This window comes from Botrytis porri (assembly GCF_014898465.1).
Source record: "Botrytis porri strain MUCL 3234 chromosome Unknown BPOR_015, whole genome shotgun sequence".
Lineage (NCBI taxonomy): Eukaryota > Fungi > Ascomycota > Leotiomycetes > Helotiales > Sclerotiniaceae > Botrytis > Botrytis porri.
Window position 1 is genome coordinate 688,224 of NW_024066089.1, and position 16,652 is coordinate 704,875.

General features: G+C 43.4%; 6 protein-coding genes across 6 annotated transcripts; 2 read left to right on the plus strand and 4 right to left on the minus strand.

Moving 5' to 3' along the window:
* Nucleotides 1-276: 276 nt before the first annotated feature.
* EAF01_009992 (uncharacterized protein) lies at nucleotides 277-2,921 on the plus strand (the record flags this gene model as incomplete). The annotated part of the gene is made up of 6 exons (XM_038918248.1): nucleotides 277-566; nucleotides 621-1,240; nucleotides 1,300-1,598; nucleotides 1,657-1,920; nucleotides 1,978-2,056; nucleotides 2,161-2,921. 6 exons carry the CDS (start codon nucleotides 277-279, stop codon nucleotides 2,919-2,921), a joined length of 2,313 nt encoding a protein of 770 aa, XP_038766218.1.
* A 132-nt stretch (nucleotides 2,922-3,053) lies between these two features.
* Nucleotides 3,054-4,459, minus strand: EAF01_009993 (uncharacterized protein; the record flags this gene model as incomplete). Its single annotated transcript, XM_038918249.1, has 5 exons — nucleotides 3,054-3,944; nucleotides 4,006-4,119; nucleotides 4,179-4,282; nucleotides 4,340-4,385; nucleotides 4,439-4,459. The coding sequence occupies 5 exons, from the start codon at nucleotides 4,457-4,459 to the stop codon at nucleotides 3,054-3,056; spliced, it is 1,176 nt and encodes a 391-aa protein (XP_038766219.1).
* A 475-nt stretch (nucleotides 4,460-4,934) lies between these two features.
* On the minus strand, nucleotides 4,935-6,570 carry EAF01_009994 (uncharacterized protein; the record flags this gene model as incomplete). Its single annotated transcript, XM_038918250.1, has 5 exons — nucleotides 4,935-5,048; nucleotides 5,139-5,240; nucleotides 5,314-5,372; nucleotides 5,436-5,795; nucleotides 5,868-6,570. 5 exons carry the CDS (start codon nucleotides 6,568-6,570, stop codon nucleotides 4,935-4,937), a joined length of 1,338 nt encoding a protein of 445 aa, XP_038766220.1.
* A 780-nt stretch (nucleotides 6,571-7,350) lies between these two features.
* On the plus strand, nucleotides 7,351-9,196 carry EAF01_009995 (uncharacterized protein; the record flags this gene model as incomplete). The annotated part of the gene is made up of 4 exons (XM_038918251.1): nucleotides 7,351-7,767; nucleotides 7,841-8,297; nucleotides 8,352-8,525; nucleotides 8,610-9,196. The coding sequence occupies 4 exons, from the start codon at nucleotides 7,351-7,353 to the stop codon at nucleotides 9,194-9,196; spliced, it is 1,635 nt and encodes a 544-aa protein (XP_038766221.1).
* Nucleotides 9,197-9,946: 750 nt separating this feature from the next.
* EAF01_009996 (uncharacterized protein) lies at nucleotides 9,947-11,787 on the minus strand (the record flags this gene model as incomplete). The annotated part of the gene is made up of 6 exons (XM_038918252.1): nucleotides 9,947-10,199; nucleotides 10,261-11,200; nucleotides 11,251-11,401; nucleotides 11,455-11,535; nucleotides 11,589-11,697; nucleotides 11,753-11,787. 6 exons carry the CDS (start codon nucleotides 11,785-11,787, stop codon nucleotides 9,947-9,949), a joined length of 1,569 nt encoding a protein of 522 aa, XP_038766222.1.
* Nucleotides 11,788-12,743: 956 nt separating this feature from the next.
* On the minus strand, nucleotides 12,744-16,157 carry EAF01_009997 (uncharacterized protein; the record flags this gene model as incomplete). The annotated part of the gene is made up of 1 exon (XM_038918253.1): nucleotides 12,744-16,157. The coding sequence occupies one exon, from the start codon at nucleotides 16,155-16,157 to the stop codon at nucleotides 12,744-12,746; it is 3,414 nt and encodes a 1,137-aa protein (XP_038766223.1).
* Between the last annotated feature and the right edge of the window lie 495 nt (nucleotides 16,158-16,652).

Here is a 16,652-nt window from a genome sequence, read left to right on the forward strand (position 1 = left end):
AAATTGATCAGCGAGCCCCTCGTTACATTGAGGTACAAGCGATGCTACCGTGATTGGAAACTACCATGCGCGAGTACTTCATCGGCTCAAACTTCCGTAAGAATCTCCAATCCAATGTTTCTCTGCAAGGTCAAAAGACGGCACGTGTAACAATGATGCTACCACACGAACCGCACCAATATGATTATTGTTTTTGCATGATATATTATCTACCTGCTACCATCCTTTTACTTATGTTTCTTTTCTTGTTACGTTCTCGCTCCTTGATTCTTGATCATGTCAAGGTTTGAATATTCACAGGTTCCGGCCGACGAAAAGTCGGAGAATGAGCGACCAGAAACTCCTCGCAAAAGGTCTCTAGCAAGTGCAATATTTTTGGCATTAGCTGGATTTGTTTTGTTCGCTGCATTTACTGCATTAGTTGTGGGACTTGCAAAGATTGAAGACGTTCAGCTAATCAACAAGTCTCCCAATGCCAATTCTGGGTGGGCAAACAATCATGAACATGAAACTCGAGCAACGGGTGAACCATATCTCATTGGAGTCGGCAAGGCTGATATCACTGGGTAAGACGCAAGCTCTTTCATACATCCTCCTGCTTTACTAAGGTCACTCAATAGTCCTGTTGTTGAAATAAACTTTATGGGCTATGCTAGTCTTCCACAAGTCGGAACAGGGCTTCGTCAACTAATTTACTCCCGAGCTTTTATTGTCGGGGATGTAAATACCCCTGCCAACAGATTTGTATACTTAGTTCTCGACACAGCATCTGGAGATACTGCAATCAGATATGGAATACTCCAAGGATTAGCTGCCTTGGGGCCGGCATATACAATCTACGGGCAAAACAATATTGCTGTCACGGGAACACATCAACATTCTGGTCCTGGCGCATACTACAATTATCTTTTACCACAAATCACATCATTGGGTTTCGATAAGCAAAGCTACCAAGCAATTGTTGATGGCGCAGTTCTTTCAATTAAAAGGGCCCATGATTCGCTCACTACTGGATATCTAACCACCGGAGACACAAACATCACAGACGCAAATATCAACCGTAGTCTTTATGCATATCTTGCCAACCCTGCAGCGGAAAGGGCATTATATACGGATAATGTTGACAAGACATTGTCTATGCTTCGATTCCAGCGGGCTTCAGATGGATTGAATATTGGTGTTTTGACATGGTTCAGTGTTCATGGTACTTCCATGTTGGAAAACAACACACATGTTACTGGTCAGTTATTCAGATTCCATATAAGAGATACAACTTCTGACTAAGCACTATAAATTCAGGTGATAATAAAGGAGTGGCAGCCTATCTATTCGAGAAAGCGGCCTTGAAAGACTCTAAAGCTGCTCCAGGTTTCGTCGCTGGTTTCTCACAATCAAGCGTTGGAGACACCTCACCAAATGTTCTTGGCGCCTGGTGCGACGATGGTTCTGGTCAACAATGTACCCTGGAGAACAGTACTTGTGCGGGCATCTCCGAGACATGTCATGGAAGAGGCCCAGCTTTCCAAGCACTGGATTTGGGAACTCAGAGTTGTTATATCATTGGACAGAGACAATATACTGGAGCTCAAGCTCTTTATGTAAGTCTTCTCCCCCCCCTTTGTCGACAATGATTCGACCAAGTGCTGATACGTATAGAACACATTGGATTCAGTTGGTACACCCATTATTGGAGGGAGTGTTAAATCATTCCATTTCTTCCAGGATATGCAATACTATGACTTTCCTCTCGCAAATGGATCGATTGTCCAAACATGTCCTGCAGCATTAGGATATTCGTTTGCGGCCGGTACAACTGATGGACCGGGAGCCTTTGACTTTGTACAAAATGATCCAGGTACACCCTCAAATCCTCTTTGGAGTCTGGTATCTGGTCTTCTGCGAGTGCCAACTGCTCAACAGGTATGTTCTCGGTTCTATGGGCTTTGATTTTAATAGTCTAGTATTGATCATCTTCAGGTCGCTTGTCAATATCCAAAGCCTGTTCTTCTAGATGTGGGTGAGATGTCAAGTCCTTATGCTTGGTCTCCCAATATCGGCAAGTCATTTCTTAACTCTTTTCTCAACATTTATCTCCCATCATCTCCTACCCCCATCCCCCTTATATCATCAAAATTACCTTACCCCGCTAACTCGCTCAAGTCGACGTGCAACTCCTCCGTGTCGGACAACTAATAATGATCATCTCTCCCTCCGAAGCAACCACCATGTCCGGCCGACGCTGGAAATCCGCCATCTCCGCCGCCGCCGTATCTTCCAAAATAACCACCGCCACCCCCAAAGTAGTTCTCGGCGGTCCCGCAAATACATACGCTCACTATCTCGCCACCCCCGAAGAATATGCCATCCAACGCTACGAGGGTGCCTCGACTTTATTCGGCCAACATGAACTAGATGCTTACATCCATCTCACCACATCCGCTATCGGATATCTCTCCGCCACCAATACCAGTCAGCCTGCCCCGGGACCCAGCCCACCAAATAATGTCAATTCGAGTTTGAGTTTCATAACGGGAGTAGCATATGATAGTGGATCATTTGGCAGCGTATCCGTACAACCATCCGCATCCTACAAGATCGGATCCGTAGTAAACACGACATTTGTGGGAGCTAATCCTCGCAATAACTTAAGATTGGAAGGTACGTTTACGGCAGTTGAACAATTGGGTTCGAATGGTAATTGGACAACGGTGAGAGATGATAAGGATTGGTATCTGGTGTATACGTGGACGAGAATTAATGGCTTGACGGGTACTAGTAGTGTGATTGTGAGCTGGGAGACGGGAACTGGAGATGGAACGACAGCAGGTACCTATAGGGTTAGGTATAATGGGGATTCGAAGAATATTTTGGGCAAGATTAGTGCCTTTACGGCGGTTAGTAATAGTTTTACCTTGAGTTGAGAGGGTGGTTTAGGGAAAAGACATTATAGGGGGGAGGGGGGGATTTGATGTATACGGATGGAATGTGAGATGTCATCGGTATGAGGGTATGACAAATGAGGAAATGAGCTTTTGATATTCAGTATTCTAAATCTATACTTCTACTATTTTTTCATCATCCGAATCCGATGCAGGGTCTTCTGCATCTTGTGATGCCCAACTTCCTGCTATACCATTTGACTGCGATGAGAATGGTTTCGGCGAGGCAGAAGGTTTGTCAGATCTTCGGGCCAAAGACTTCATGCCTGCGTCCACTTTCTCCTCTCCTTCCTCATCTCGCATCAAAACCTGTACTAGCCTCTCACAGGCCTCTCTCATTTCATCGTGATCAACCTTCAAATGCAATTCCCTGATGATTGGGTAAACCTTGATCTCCCTCATAAGATCTCTCGCTTCTCTTGTGGTTGTGAGCAACATCAATGTTTCCACATGTGTTTGCATGATAACGGGATCACTATCCCTCTCCTTATCCGGTGGTAATAATTGTAGATCTGGTAACATTGCCATCGTTTCCTCTTCATCGAATTCCTCATTCCCCATAATCGGTAGCAGTAAATATGGTAAGATATTGATCTCATCTTCTGACAAGAATGAAGGATGTGAATCGATTTCGAACGCAACATTTTTAATCGTCGATGCAACTCCTTTTCGACGAATGTCTGATTTGTGTTCGGTGAAAACCGTCATTTTCGTAAGAGGTACAACCCCATCGTATTCTTGTTTTGTCAAGAAGTATTTTCGTCCTTCTTCATGCTTGGCTAGATCTGCAAATAAGTATGCGAGGTAGTCATAATCGGCCTCTTTATTGTATGTTCCATCTGCACCCTTCACGAAGAGGTCCATCAGTTGATCGATCGCGCGATTATTCGAGGTCAATTCTTTTGGCGCCGGACGTTCGAGAAATATGATCTCCTTCAGGTCGTCCCATTTCGCAAGATTTGCGAAAAGCATCGCAATGAGATTTGCATTTGGTTCTGCGGGATTCTGGAAGGAAAGGACAATTAGATACTGTCGGTTTCGAGACTAATAAAAGAGATCGACATACTGTCAATTTATTGAACAAAGTATTGATAAACTCCTTATCACTCGCAAGAAATTCCAAAACCTCCTTGTCTGTCGACAGATTTATGAGAATTGTCACTGCATCTTTGGCGATTTGCTGTACAGGCGTTAGTTGCGCCTCTACCAACGGTTGTATTTGCGAGGTTGCAGTCGTACTTTGTAGTCGCGGACCAGTAATTTTAAATCCTTTACTGGTAGAAGCTCATTTGTCTTGAATATCGAAGGCTGAGATAATGAATATGGAATCAAATTCTCGACGGCTGTTATGGCGCAAATCAGTCAAAGTTTGAGCGGGTGGTTCAAATATTTGAAATTACCAATCGTCCGGACTTGAGTATTTCCATGCGATATAAAATCGACGAGCTTCAATAACAGTTAGCATGATTTATATGAATAGAATAAGAGTTGAGTTCTACCTCTTCTAATTCAGTCGGCATATTGATAATCTTTCGAGTGTTTTTAGTGATGTCTATGACGAACTTCTTCAAAAATATTTTAGAGGGGTAAAATGCAAGTCTTCTTTTCTGCCCGCTGTGTTGGGGTCACCGCTTTCTTATCTCCATTCTCGCTAAATTCAAATAATAAACTACCGGTGAGCTCTATGGTAATCTTATTACATTGTCTTCGATCCTGAAATACTTGGTGGTTCGTAATGTCAAGTAAGCCTATTGTGTTATTTCCTACCTCTCACATGTCAATTCAACTACCTATTTTCGATTCATGTTTTTTGATATTGTCACCTAGTCAAAATAGTGTCTGATGTTTTTCATTGCCATTGAATTACGATCAATCTCCTCGTCTCGCAACAACCTCATGCCGAGAAACATATTTTTGCCATCAACAGCCACTACTGAACAACTAACGTACTGTTTTCCTCGTTTCTTCTCGCCTGCTCAACTATTTCAATTCCCCCTAAACACAATTGATTCCTAACAAAGACTTGTTCACATTCGTACAAGTCCATGTTGCAGCTTTCTTGCTCGGCGTGGTGATATTGATGTTTTGAGCTGCGATGTTTATGCATGACTTATCACTCGTTAGTCTGGAGTCACTGACAAGCGGCTCATAATTTCTGAGATAGGATTATGTGACTTGAGATAAAAGGAATGAACTCACAGAAGCACTACTGCACACCAAAGTTCCAACCTTAGGGTCGTGTTTTGTGCTTGCAACACCCACAAAGTTTTTGAATACTACATCTTGTATTGTCATTTTCGTCTGGTAGAATCGTCAGCTACTTGATCTTGTACTTCTTGTGAGAGAAAAGAGGATGATGAAGTAGAGTACTCACAGGATAAGCGTTGCAATTTGCAGTAGTTTGCATGTAGCAAGAAGTGAGTTCAATCGAGTCTAGCATTTCCCAATTAGTACAGGGAAATAACCCAATCTCTGATGATATAACATAAAACCTACAATCAACACTAGAAACTGTCATCTTGTCATACGTGATATTCTTCACCACGCCACTACCTCCACCTGCTCCATAAGGTAGACTTCCATCCGAATTCGGTACTGCGCCTGCCCAGACCTTGATTCTCGCCGCATCACTGGCTTTGCTTAGTGTATTGTTGTAAATGTATATATCTTCAACGATATCAGTCACTCCAACGTATTGTCCTAAACTGCCAACGGATATGCCATGAGAACCTGTACATGCAAGATTCTGGACGATAATGGAACTGCTGTTGGGTTTGAAGGATACGCAGTCGTCGGTGTTAAGAATGGTTGAGTTTTGAATTGTGATATGAGAAGAGAGGTAAGTGTCCCAGCCATCTTCAAGTGTTCGTTAGTCTGATGTATCCGCAATAAACGAATGAAAGTTGGTAAATAAAAGGGGAAACCCACCAGAATTCTTGACTGGGTTAGAATTACTCGACACTGCCGTCAACGTCATGCCACTAACAAGCACATCCTGACTGCCCGTGATGAGATTGAACCAATTCGGTGGACTTTTCATCTTCAACCCGCTCATACTTCCTCCTGTCACTCCATTCATGACAAACAATATCGGTCGTGCAAGAGCACTATTTTTTGCAAAAGCATCCCACCATGGTTGCCCATTCCCATCAATAGTTCCTCCACCATACCAATTGATGTCATTTCCACTCCATTGCCAAAAGGCACTGCTATTTTGGAAAGCATACTTAAAACTATTGGCTGTCCAGTAACTTATGTCAGAGGAGAATTGAATGGTGCCCGAGATGTTGAAGTCGATAGATTGGAGAGACTTAAGATCTAGGGCGGTGGAGATTGTGTAGAGAGTCTCGTTTAGTTGGACAACACCACCGTTGTTGCAGGATTTGATGGCGGCAAGTAAGGCAGGAGAATCATCGCGGCCAGAGCCCAGGGAGGAGACATGGCATGTGCGAGTTCGGGGCGTGGAAAGTGCGGTAGTTGCCAAGTGAGCCTTGGCAGGTTGGATGGGAGCAACAATGATCTCTGGGCGTGAAAGAGTTGAAGATACAATTTCAGCACAGGAAGAAAGATTAGGCAATGAGGAGAGCAAGAGAGCAGAGAGAATATTATAGGAATGGGAATTGAGATGCATTTTTGCGTGTGTTCAATTTTCGCAGATATGAGAGGAGTATGGACGAAGTACAACGAGAAAATTGGAATGAGGAAAGCCAGAGATCTCTTTCATAAATCTCAAGTACCTACCTCTTCAACATACCCCGGGATGGAGAAGACATGCATTTCGGACTCCAACTCCACCGAGAGAGGAGTCATGATGTCCACGTTGGCCACTGCTACGATATGATCAAGTAGATCTACCGCCTTTTTAATCCAAGCTCCACCCGAGAGAGGAAGTTAATTATATCAGCCTAGATTGAAGATTTTCAAAGCATACAGGCTAAACACTGAAGGAAGACAGCTCTCGAAACGCCAAGCAATGAAAACGCTTGTCAATAACGAGATCTTTTCTGCTATTTCGCTTGAGAATTGAGGAACCACGTTGGAATCTAACGAATTTCTTGATGCCTCTAGCATTTAAAGCAGTAATGTCAAAATGCTGGTAGAAATTTTGAAGGATTGTCTGACCACCAACTGTTTGTTGTAAGATTGATAAAGTTTACAGACTTGAACCGTCACGGGAACTAATGCACGCTCTAGCTGTCAGTTCCTACGCTAGTTTGCGGTGGGGGAGAATTAGGATCCACCAATTATATTACTTTCCATCTAAACCATGTGGCCGCATGCATGATACATTGATACTAGAATGCAGGCACTTTAAATAAACATGACTTTATTTAATAAAGTACATTCTCACGCCTTAAAGTTGAGCCTCATCGATGATCTTGAAGTTACTTCCCCATACTTTGAGTTCATCATGACCAAACCTAATACCTACACCAACCCTATCCTCCCGGGAAGTCATCCGGACCCCTCCATCATCCGTTCTGGCGATAATTACTTCCTCATCACATCTTCCTTTGAATACTTTCCCGGGATCCCCATATATCACAGCACTGATCTGATATCATGGAAACTCATATCCCATGCCTTAACCCGTCGTTCCCAGCTTGATATTCGGACCCCTGAACCTGGAGGTGGAATATGGGCTCCGACTATCAGGGAGCATGATGGCTGGTTTTATATCACTGCTGCGTGTTTTGATAGGTATAGGCCGCAAGAAGATCAAAGGGTCTGGCCAAGAGGATTTTACGTTAAGTGTAAAGCGGAGGATGTGTTCGGGGGTGAGTGGAGCGAACCAGTTTGGTTTGATGAAGTGGGGTTTGATCAAGATGTAAGTGCTCATGCCTAGTTTAGATCACTCGGACGGAAAAATATGATGATTTGGTCGCTAACAATCATCGAAGTTGTTTTTTGACGATGACGGAAAAGTCTATTTGTCAACCACTAGACGTAAGCATGAGCGTACAATCGAAAAGCCCCTTAAAGATTTTGCCATCCATATCACTACTATTGATATTTCCACTGGGGCTTCTACATCTGCTCCCCAGGTAATTCGTTCTTCTCCGTCGGGTATTGCAGAAGGATCCCATATTTTCAAGCGAGGGAAATTCTACTATCTCTTTACTGCTGAAGGGGGTACCGAATCGGGACATTGTGAATGGGTATCACGTTCATCAACTGGACCTTTCGGACCATGGGAAATTATCGATGCTCCATTATGGAAAATCGGAGTTGAAGGTGATGAAGTGGTTAACACAGGCCACATTGACATTGTTGAAGATAAAGAAGGAAATTGGTGGGCCGTTCTTCTTGCATGTCGGCCTATAATACTAGCCGATGGAGTCAAATCTTCTGTTTTTGGTAAGAGGAGAAATTTAGCAGCTTAAAAGTATGTCAGCTGATATGAAAGTTTAGGAAGGGAGACTTTTCTCGTACCTATGACGTGGAAGGATGACTGGCCAGTTGTAAACGAAGGCAAGAAAATCACCCTTCAAGGCGAGGGTCCAGTATTATATCAGATACAGCAACCTGCCAAGTGGCGTGATGAATTCACAAGTCCAAAGTTACAACTTGGGTGGTATCGAAAGAGTAAGTTCACCCCGTATGATCCTCAATATAGCACACGATGCTCGAATGCCTATTCTCAATCGAACATGCTAATCATTACTCTAGATACTCCCCAAAGACAAGATTTCGAGATAACTACTCATCCATCTAGCTTGCGTTTATTTGGAAGTCCATACACACTCGGCAGTCCAGCATGCCCTACTGTTTTCTTCCGCAAACAAACATCCCGCGTGGGAGTTTGGTCTACTCGGCTCTCCTTCAATCCCACTTCTACCCATATGGAAGCAGGAACGGTAGTATATTGGAACCATTTAACTTACGCACACATCGGAATTAAGGGCAGTTCCCAAGAATCCCGCCAAAAAGTCATCAGTCAAGTCTTCGTCAACGGCCAAGCCAAGGCTCACAGTATCGGAGAGCTCCAAACCAGAGGCGATGTAATATTGTACATCTGGTGTACAGACGAAGGATACAAATTAGGCTATAAAACATGCGATGATGAACCCAACGAAAAAGCCATACAATGGATGGGCGAACCAATAGGTGAGGAAATAACGGCTGATCCACCCATAGGCGCTGCATTCACAGGAATGATGCTCGGATTGTATGCAACTGGAAATGGAGATTCGGGTACCGTGCCTGCGGATTTCAGTTTCGCGGAGTTTGATACTCTTTTGAAGCCTGGTCTTTGATTACTGAGGACCATGCACTATAGATTATTCAATTGCGGATGATTGGTATTGCTTTGGAATAAAGAGACCAAGATCAGCCCGCACGAGGAATCAAAGCCTTAGTTTCTAGTGAATTTCGTGGATCTTGATAGAAATAAACAATCCAAATATCATTCTTTATGTTTTAGCAAAGTACGTACCCATATCTTTGGTACCAAGACACTTGCTAGAAACGTCTCGATTGAGCATCAAATCATTGGCAGATTTTAATTCATGAATTCATAAACTGTGATGTGAGCGATATTTGGAGATCGATTTGTACTTTCCTTTCTGTGATAGGCCATTTATCTCCTGGATACAATGTAATCATAAGACTCGGTGACAATTAGAAATCATAGGGAAATGTGTCTGTGAGGGAGGGATTCACAAGAAAATGCTCTTTCCTTTGTCTCTACAATCCCAACCCAATTCTCATATCCGAGAGTTCTGAACAATCTGCAGATTTTCACTAGGATAACATTCAAAAAATGCACAAAAGCTTACAATTAGAGAGACAAAAAAAAACTCTCAATTAAATGCATAAATAATTAACATAGCATTATCTCATATTAACTAATTCCTCATCACAGGTAGGTAGGTGAGTAGGTACAATCCAGTCATACCAGCTTCACATAATCCAAAAAAACCCATCATGCAAACCCATACACTACTGCATCATCTAAATGTCAATCCCAATACCAATACGCATCTAGCAGACCAGCATTGCAGAATCTAAACCTTCTCATGCATGACCACATTTTCATTTTCCACGCCCGCAATATCTGCGCCTTCACTCTCCACATGCTGCACATGCGCATGGTGGGTATCCTCCAGCCCCAGCTGCGCACCTCCTTTCTCAATATGGTTTACGCCTCCGAAGAGCACGTCCATTTCTTCCAACATGATGTTTCTGGTTTCTGGGACCACGAAGATGACGAAGAGGGCCAGGAGACAGTTTATACCGCCGAAGAAAAAGAATGTATTGCTGAGAGAGGGAATGTTAGTTAGACGTACAAGTATTAGAGAGACTGACGGAAGAAACTTACAAATTACACTTCGCCAGGAAAACAGGGAAGAATTGATTGAAGATCAAGTTCGACACGTTTTGCCACTGACTGCACATACCCACAGCCTGAGCTCTCACATTCATACTGAAGATCTCGGAGGTCCAGATCCAAGTTGTGGCTCCCCAAGTGGGTTTGTAGAAGAAGATGAACAAGAAGAGTAAGAAAGTGAGTGCGATTCCGACGGGTTGATCTTTGGTGAGAGTTTTCGTTGTGCCGCTCATATAGTATGAATCTGGTGTTGCGATCCCGACGGCCGCGAAAACGATCATGCAGAGAGCCATTCCGAAACCTCCGACGATGAAAAGGAATTTACGTCCATAGCGATCGACGGTCCAGACGGCGTTGAGAGTGAAGATAATACCACAGGTGCCGTTGATAGCGTTGATAAGATTGATAGTTTCGGCGTCTTTGTAGATTCCCTTGTAGATAGCCGAGGAGTAACTGTTGAGACTACCCTGTCCAGTAAGTTGTTGACCAGCGTTGATGACGAAAGCAATCCACATTCTCTTGCGGACGGATTTATCCATCCACAAAGCCTTGTAGGAGCTGGTAGATTTTTGTTCTTTTTCGTATTCGAGGGCTTCTCTGATTTGGAGGAGTTCATCTTCGACTTCTTGTTCAGTGTCGCGGACTTGGAGAAGAGCATGACGGGCTCCTTCAACATTTCCGTGTGAGATGTACCAACGAGGAGTTTCGGGGATGAAAGGGAGGAGAATACAGATGATGATTGGAACCAACATTTGGAAAATGACAATGGTCTTCCAATCCCAATCTCCGAGAGCAGCGGTGTGTTTTCCGGTGGCAAAGGCAATCCAGTAGGCAATGAATGAACCGACCGAGTAGAACAATTGCCAGAAACCCATGATTTTACCACGGATCTCGGGTGGCGCAAGTTCACCGATGTAAACTGGTCCAGCAGCTATACTATTGTTAGATGTGATTTCGTACAGTATTCTGATTGATACATACTCAAAGCAATTCCCTGTCCAAGACCAATGATGACACGACCTCCAATGAATGTATTCAAGTGTCCCCTTGGTGCAAAACATTGGACGAAGGTAGCAATAATGGTTAAGAAACAACCGATTCCCATTCCCCATCTTCGTCCGAGTCTATCGGCCTAAGTCATGTTAGCGTATGAATGCTTCAACAAATGATTGAAATTCCACATACGATTGGTCCACCGAAGAAGAATCCAGACACGATACCACCGATATTATAAGATGTGTTGACGAGACCAAGAGTATATGTGCTCTGGAGAATATTAGCATGTAGTCGTTGTTTATTCGGATGATTGTGTCACTCACGGGGTGATCGAAGTATGCAACCCAATGTTTGGAGTTTTGACAAGCATTGAAAACGGAAGCATCATAACCATACAACACCATACATGCGGCGGCCACCATAGAGATGTACCTGAAGAGAAATTAGATTTTGGTTCAACTGTTTGAAGTTTCCAGACGATACTGACCAATTGTACCATCTCTTGTTAGTGGTGTTGAACATCTTGAATTTGTTCTCCTATTCACAACGCTGATTGACTTTTCTTGTGATAAGACAACGGACGCAATTGAAGTGAATTCCTCCTCGGTCGATTGACTTCTTCTGCAATTGATAGCAAGAAAGAAGTTACAAAGGTACAATGAATGAGATAGAACTGACAAGCAGGTGTAACCTCAACCAAGGGGTTTGAATTGTATATGTACTACTTATCGTTTTTCCCCATGGGACTTTGATAGCTATAACATGGTCTACTGCGCCGTACAATCTTTTACACCGTTCCCAAGGATTTGCTTCCACACGGAAATGATTGAAGTAATAATTGCACCAATCCGCACTCATCATTTTTGCGTATTTACCTGTGGCGTTCCAATAGTGATACTCGCCTCGCATTAATCGATATTAATCCTGGAGCAATCCTGGAGCAATCCTGGAGTAGTCCTATAGCAATCCCGGTAATCGTGGAGAAATCCTGGAGAAATTGCCTGCACTTGTGGGGGGACTTTTCCATATCCGTGGGGAAATTCCCCAAGATAAGAACTCGCCGAACTTTATTAAGGTCATTGGGGTAAACCTCCGCTTGTGCACGAGTAAGCATACATGGGGGTACGAGACATGCTGGCATAGAATTTCCAACACTTCGTATTGATGAATCAAATCAAAAGATATCGAGAAAATCTGGAGCTTCCAATATGCGGGGAAGTACTAAAGCAATATTTACAATGCGAACTATCTTTTGCTAGAAGCAGGGGACCAAATCCGCTTGGATTTTTCACGTGGAACTGGAAGACTATCGTTAATCACCAACAAATCATGCACATTGGTACTGTTTGTAATGAGAGCTAATTCCCATTTCTCATCTAATCATACAATAATAATCTATCGCCTCCCCAACAACGCCAAGTGCTCCAGTTTTTCCGTCCGTCTATCCTTTGCTCGACATAGCCTGAGATGTCCATGTCTCACATGGAATTTTGCACGTTTCCAGCCGCAACTACTTTCTTTTCCCATCCGTGAATAGTATCCAGTAGAATCTGTAACTCGTATTTGGAGTCGTTGGGAGAATCTGGAATCGGATCTAAAAGTCCGTCTTTCGATTGGAATTTAGTTCCGAGAGATTTGATGATACCCCATGCACGTCTGAACTCATCACGAATTGATACAATTCCATTGTGAGTCACAGTACGTGCAATATTATGCTCAATCTCGAATGGATCTTCTATTGCTAAGAGATACCGATGGCGAACCTCCTTGGTTTCTTCCATAGTCTTAGGAGGCTGTTTGCCTTCTGGCGCGGCGGATAAACTATTAGTGTTCTCCTTTGGGGTCGCGAGAGTCGAAAATCCTGGTGTCGTAGGGGTAGGAGGAGCTGCGATTTGCGTGGTTTCGACGACCGTTCTTGCACCAACCCATCCTTTCTCGTGCTTGCTAAGGATGCCATGGTTTGATCGTAAACTCAAAACTTCACGGCCCCATTCAAATCCTCTTCCTTGGACCGTTGTCATCTGTTGACTCTGTGCAAAGTATTCAAAGAATCCCCGAAGCAACATACCCACGGAGTCATGATTGTGTGTTAACATCTTACGCTCTGCCAAAGATCTGATCTCTGCTTCGTTCCTCCAAAACCTCACGTCATGGCCATCACAAGTAGTCTGGGCTTTTTTTTCGGCAAGAGAAAGATGTGCAGGTGGATCTTTATTCATATGCTGAAGATTTGGTAGAACTGGAGGTTGGGCAATGTTCATTAGGTAGTGTAAAACCATTAGTACATAGCCGTAACTTCCAAGCGTGCCACGATATGGAGTGTTGATTCCTCGAACCTTGGCCCAATGCTTCACAAATAATACTACAATCTTAACTCTGGGGTCACAAAGAGAGTACAGTCTGAGAAGTAATGTGTTATGCAAAGCCAAATGGTTCGAAAAATTGATATCGCATTGAATTCCAACCTTGTCTTTGGGAAATTCAAGGTGATCCTTGTATCGGTCTCGAGGTTTGTTGGGTGATATTTGAGTTGGGTCAGGGAGAGTACGGATGATTGCTATCAACTCTGCCTGTGAAGAATCAATAGAAAATGGTCTAGAGGCTAGATCATGCAAAATTGGAATGTATCTTTCAATGTGAGGTTTTGCTTCCTCATCGTAGAAATTCACTTCAAGAGCATGTTCATAGTCTTTCGCCAGTTGCAAAATTTGATGTCTGCGAGCTACATCTTTCAACGTGACTATTCCCTCCATACTTTGCAAGGTATCGCGAATATGAACATCGTGGATGCCATCAATGTAGTGTTTAACAAACTGGCCAATAACTTCTTCTTCCGTTAAGTTACGTGGGCGGATGAGGTCTTGGGGTAACCCCTTCCCTTCAAGATCTTCCTTGAGTTTCTCGACTCTCGCGAGGTATTGTTTTGGACTCTCGAACATTAACTGGTCGAGATATGCGAAACGCAAAGAATGAATCCTCTTCAATCGTTCTGTGGCGGTATGCAATTGTCTATTGTAAATATCAGATTCGATAAGGGGTCCTGTTTTATTCCGTAAAACTCTCCATGCCTCGAGAACAGCAAGAGCATCCGTCTCTTGTTTGTCAGTTGCTTCCAATATAGTCCGCTTATCCCATGCCATTGCTAGTCTTTCCCCTTCGATTTGTGTGCAAATTCTATTCAGCGATCGTTGTACAGAAGTCGCAGAAGGATCAAATAATGGAGAGATGGAAGGAGAATCGGATACCCGCTTTGACAAGTCCTCAGAATGCAATCCAAGAATAAAAGCCCGAGAAACTTCATTGAGAATTTTCGCTTCCTTCATATTAAGCTCAGTAGAGTTCACAGATAAATCGCGCCCGCCATGTTTTCTCAAAGCACGCTTCGCACAAATATGGTAGTCAATAAGATTCTGGTGTTCTTTCTGCTTTAAGCTGATACCCTTCTTATCAGTCTGTTGTGCCTCTCCTTTGCTATTTGATTGGCTTGTGTTGCTGATAGTTTTGGTCAATGGCTTAGCTTTCGATTGTGTCTCTGTTGGGGTTGGCTCAGGAGACTTTGTCGTATGACTGTCTAAGTGCTTGTCGTCTGCATCATCATCTTGACCTTCGCCCAAACCGCCCTCCCATTTATCACGCTCCGCCAAAAGATCTGCCATCAGCTTTGGGAGTGGTTTCTCGCAAAGCTTGATGATAGGAACCCTTGTTCTGGTGAGTAATCGTGCGCCGTATCCTAAGCTGAGCAATCGTTTCTCCAACAGCCGTGGTATTTGAGACTCCGAAGACTCTGCAGATGGATTTGAGAATGGTGTTAGAATTGCAAGATCCATATCAGATCCTTTGGTTGCAAAGCCCGAACTCAAACTTCCGTAGCATTTCAATTGTACAGTCGAAGAATCAAATGCTTTATTGCCACTGTTTTCTCGCTCATGTTCAGTAATCGCTGCTTTACAAATCTCTTCAACATGAGCTCGAAATTGCTCTTTCTTGTTTGCCTCATCAATATCAATCGCTATTTTCGGAACACACTCTTCAGCCAATCTGTCCAAGAATGCACCCTGCCCCATCATTTCATCAGTAGTTGCTCCAAAATTTCTCCGTCCTTGTCCACCAGAATTCGAAGGACCTGGATGATACAATTGTCGATTTTGTGGTGGAGGTCTTTGAGCGAAAGAATTAGACCCGGGGCTTGTTTGATTCATGTTCTGCCAAGAATGCTGTTGATGTTGCTGAGGGTATACAGGACTCTGAAACGGAAGACTAGGAGTCGCTTGATTCGAAAAACCACCTGACCTAGGAGAGTTATGATATGCCATTTGAGGGGTATAAGGAGACCTGGTCTGTTGATGAGATACTTGTGGAGAGAATTGTCCTTGTTGGTAAGTTTGTTGCGGTCTTTGGTTGTTCCTTTGATTGTTGTTGTAGTATTGCGGTGTAGATGGCGTTGAATGCTGCTGTCCTGAATTGGGTGTGTAGTTTCGGGGTGATGGGCCTGTTTGCTGATGGTGCTGTGGTTTTCCAGCGTTGACTGGAATTGAGAGTTGAGCATTCATCTGTCGCCTTTGTGCTTGGTTCATTCTCTTTTTTCCAGGTTGAGGGGATAATGGAGCAGTGTTCCTGGGGATATGCTGCGATGCTCCAGTAGTTTTGGAGGTCATGTTGGAAAGGTATTCCTGTTGCTCCGATGGACTGGCTGTGAGCATGTGTGGTGGTAGCTTGGCACTAACATCACTAGCGGCACCAGTTGCAGGAAGAGAATGCATATTGATGTTTTCATTATTCGTGATGACATTGGCATTATTAAGAATGAGACCTCGAAGGCGGTCCTCAAGTCCGTTATCACCAAAATCTCCTCTAGGCAGGTGCCCAGCTTGATCCTTCCCTGCTGGAAGCATCCTTGCAACTATATGATAACAAGTTGGTTTGAAGTTTTCCGTGATAGAATAGCAATTTGATATCAAAGGTTGATATATTGAACAATGCCTCTTAGTATATTTCTAGATGGCAACTACAACCTCGGAAGTAGATATAGGCTGTATTCTGGAAGTGAATTGAATCAATGAAGACTGATCATGTGATGATTTCTTGAAGCCTGATCTTCAATATGGATCTCGGATGATTTTTTTCGCATTGGGTGTGAAGAAAGGGTTAAATTGACTTGAATTGACTTGAATCGACGTAAATGCTTAAATCATGAGATACTTTCCTATGATGAATTCCGATGGAATATGTCGTCGTGGTTGTTGTCGAACCGTTCCCTTATGTCTTCGTTTGGTGGATTGGTGGTCTAGAATAATCTCATTTTCTTCTCTTTGGGATGAATGTAGTTGTTGAGATGCCCCTCCCTCTTTCAATCAAAAAGTGGTTATCAAGAAGAAGTAGGTGATCGT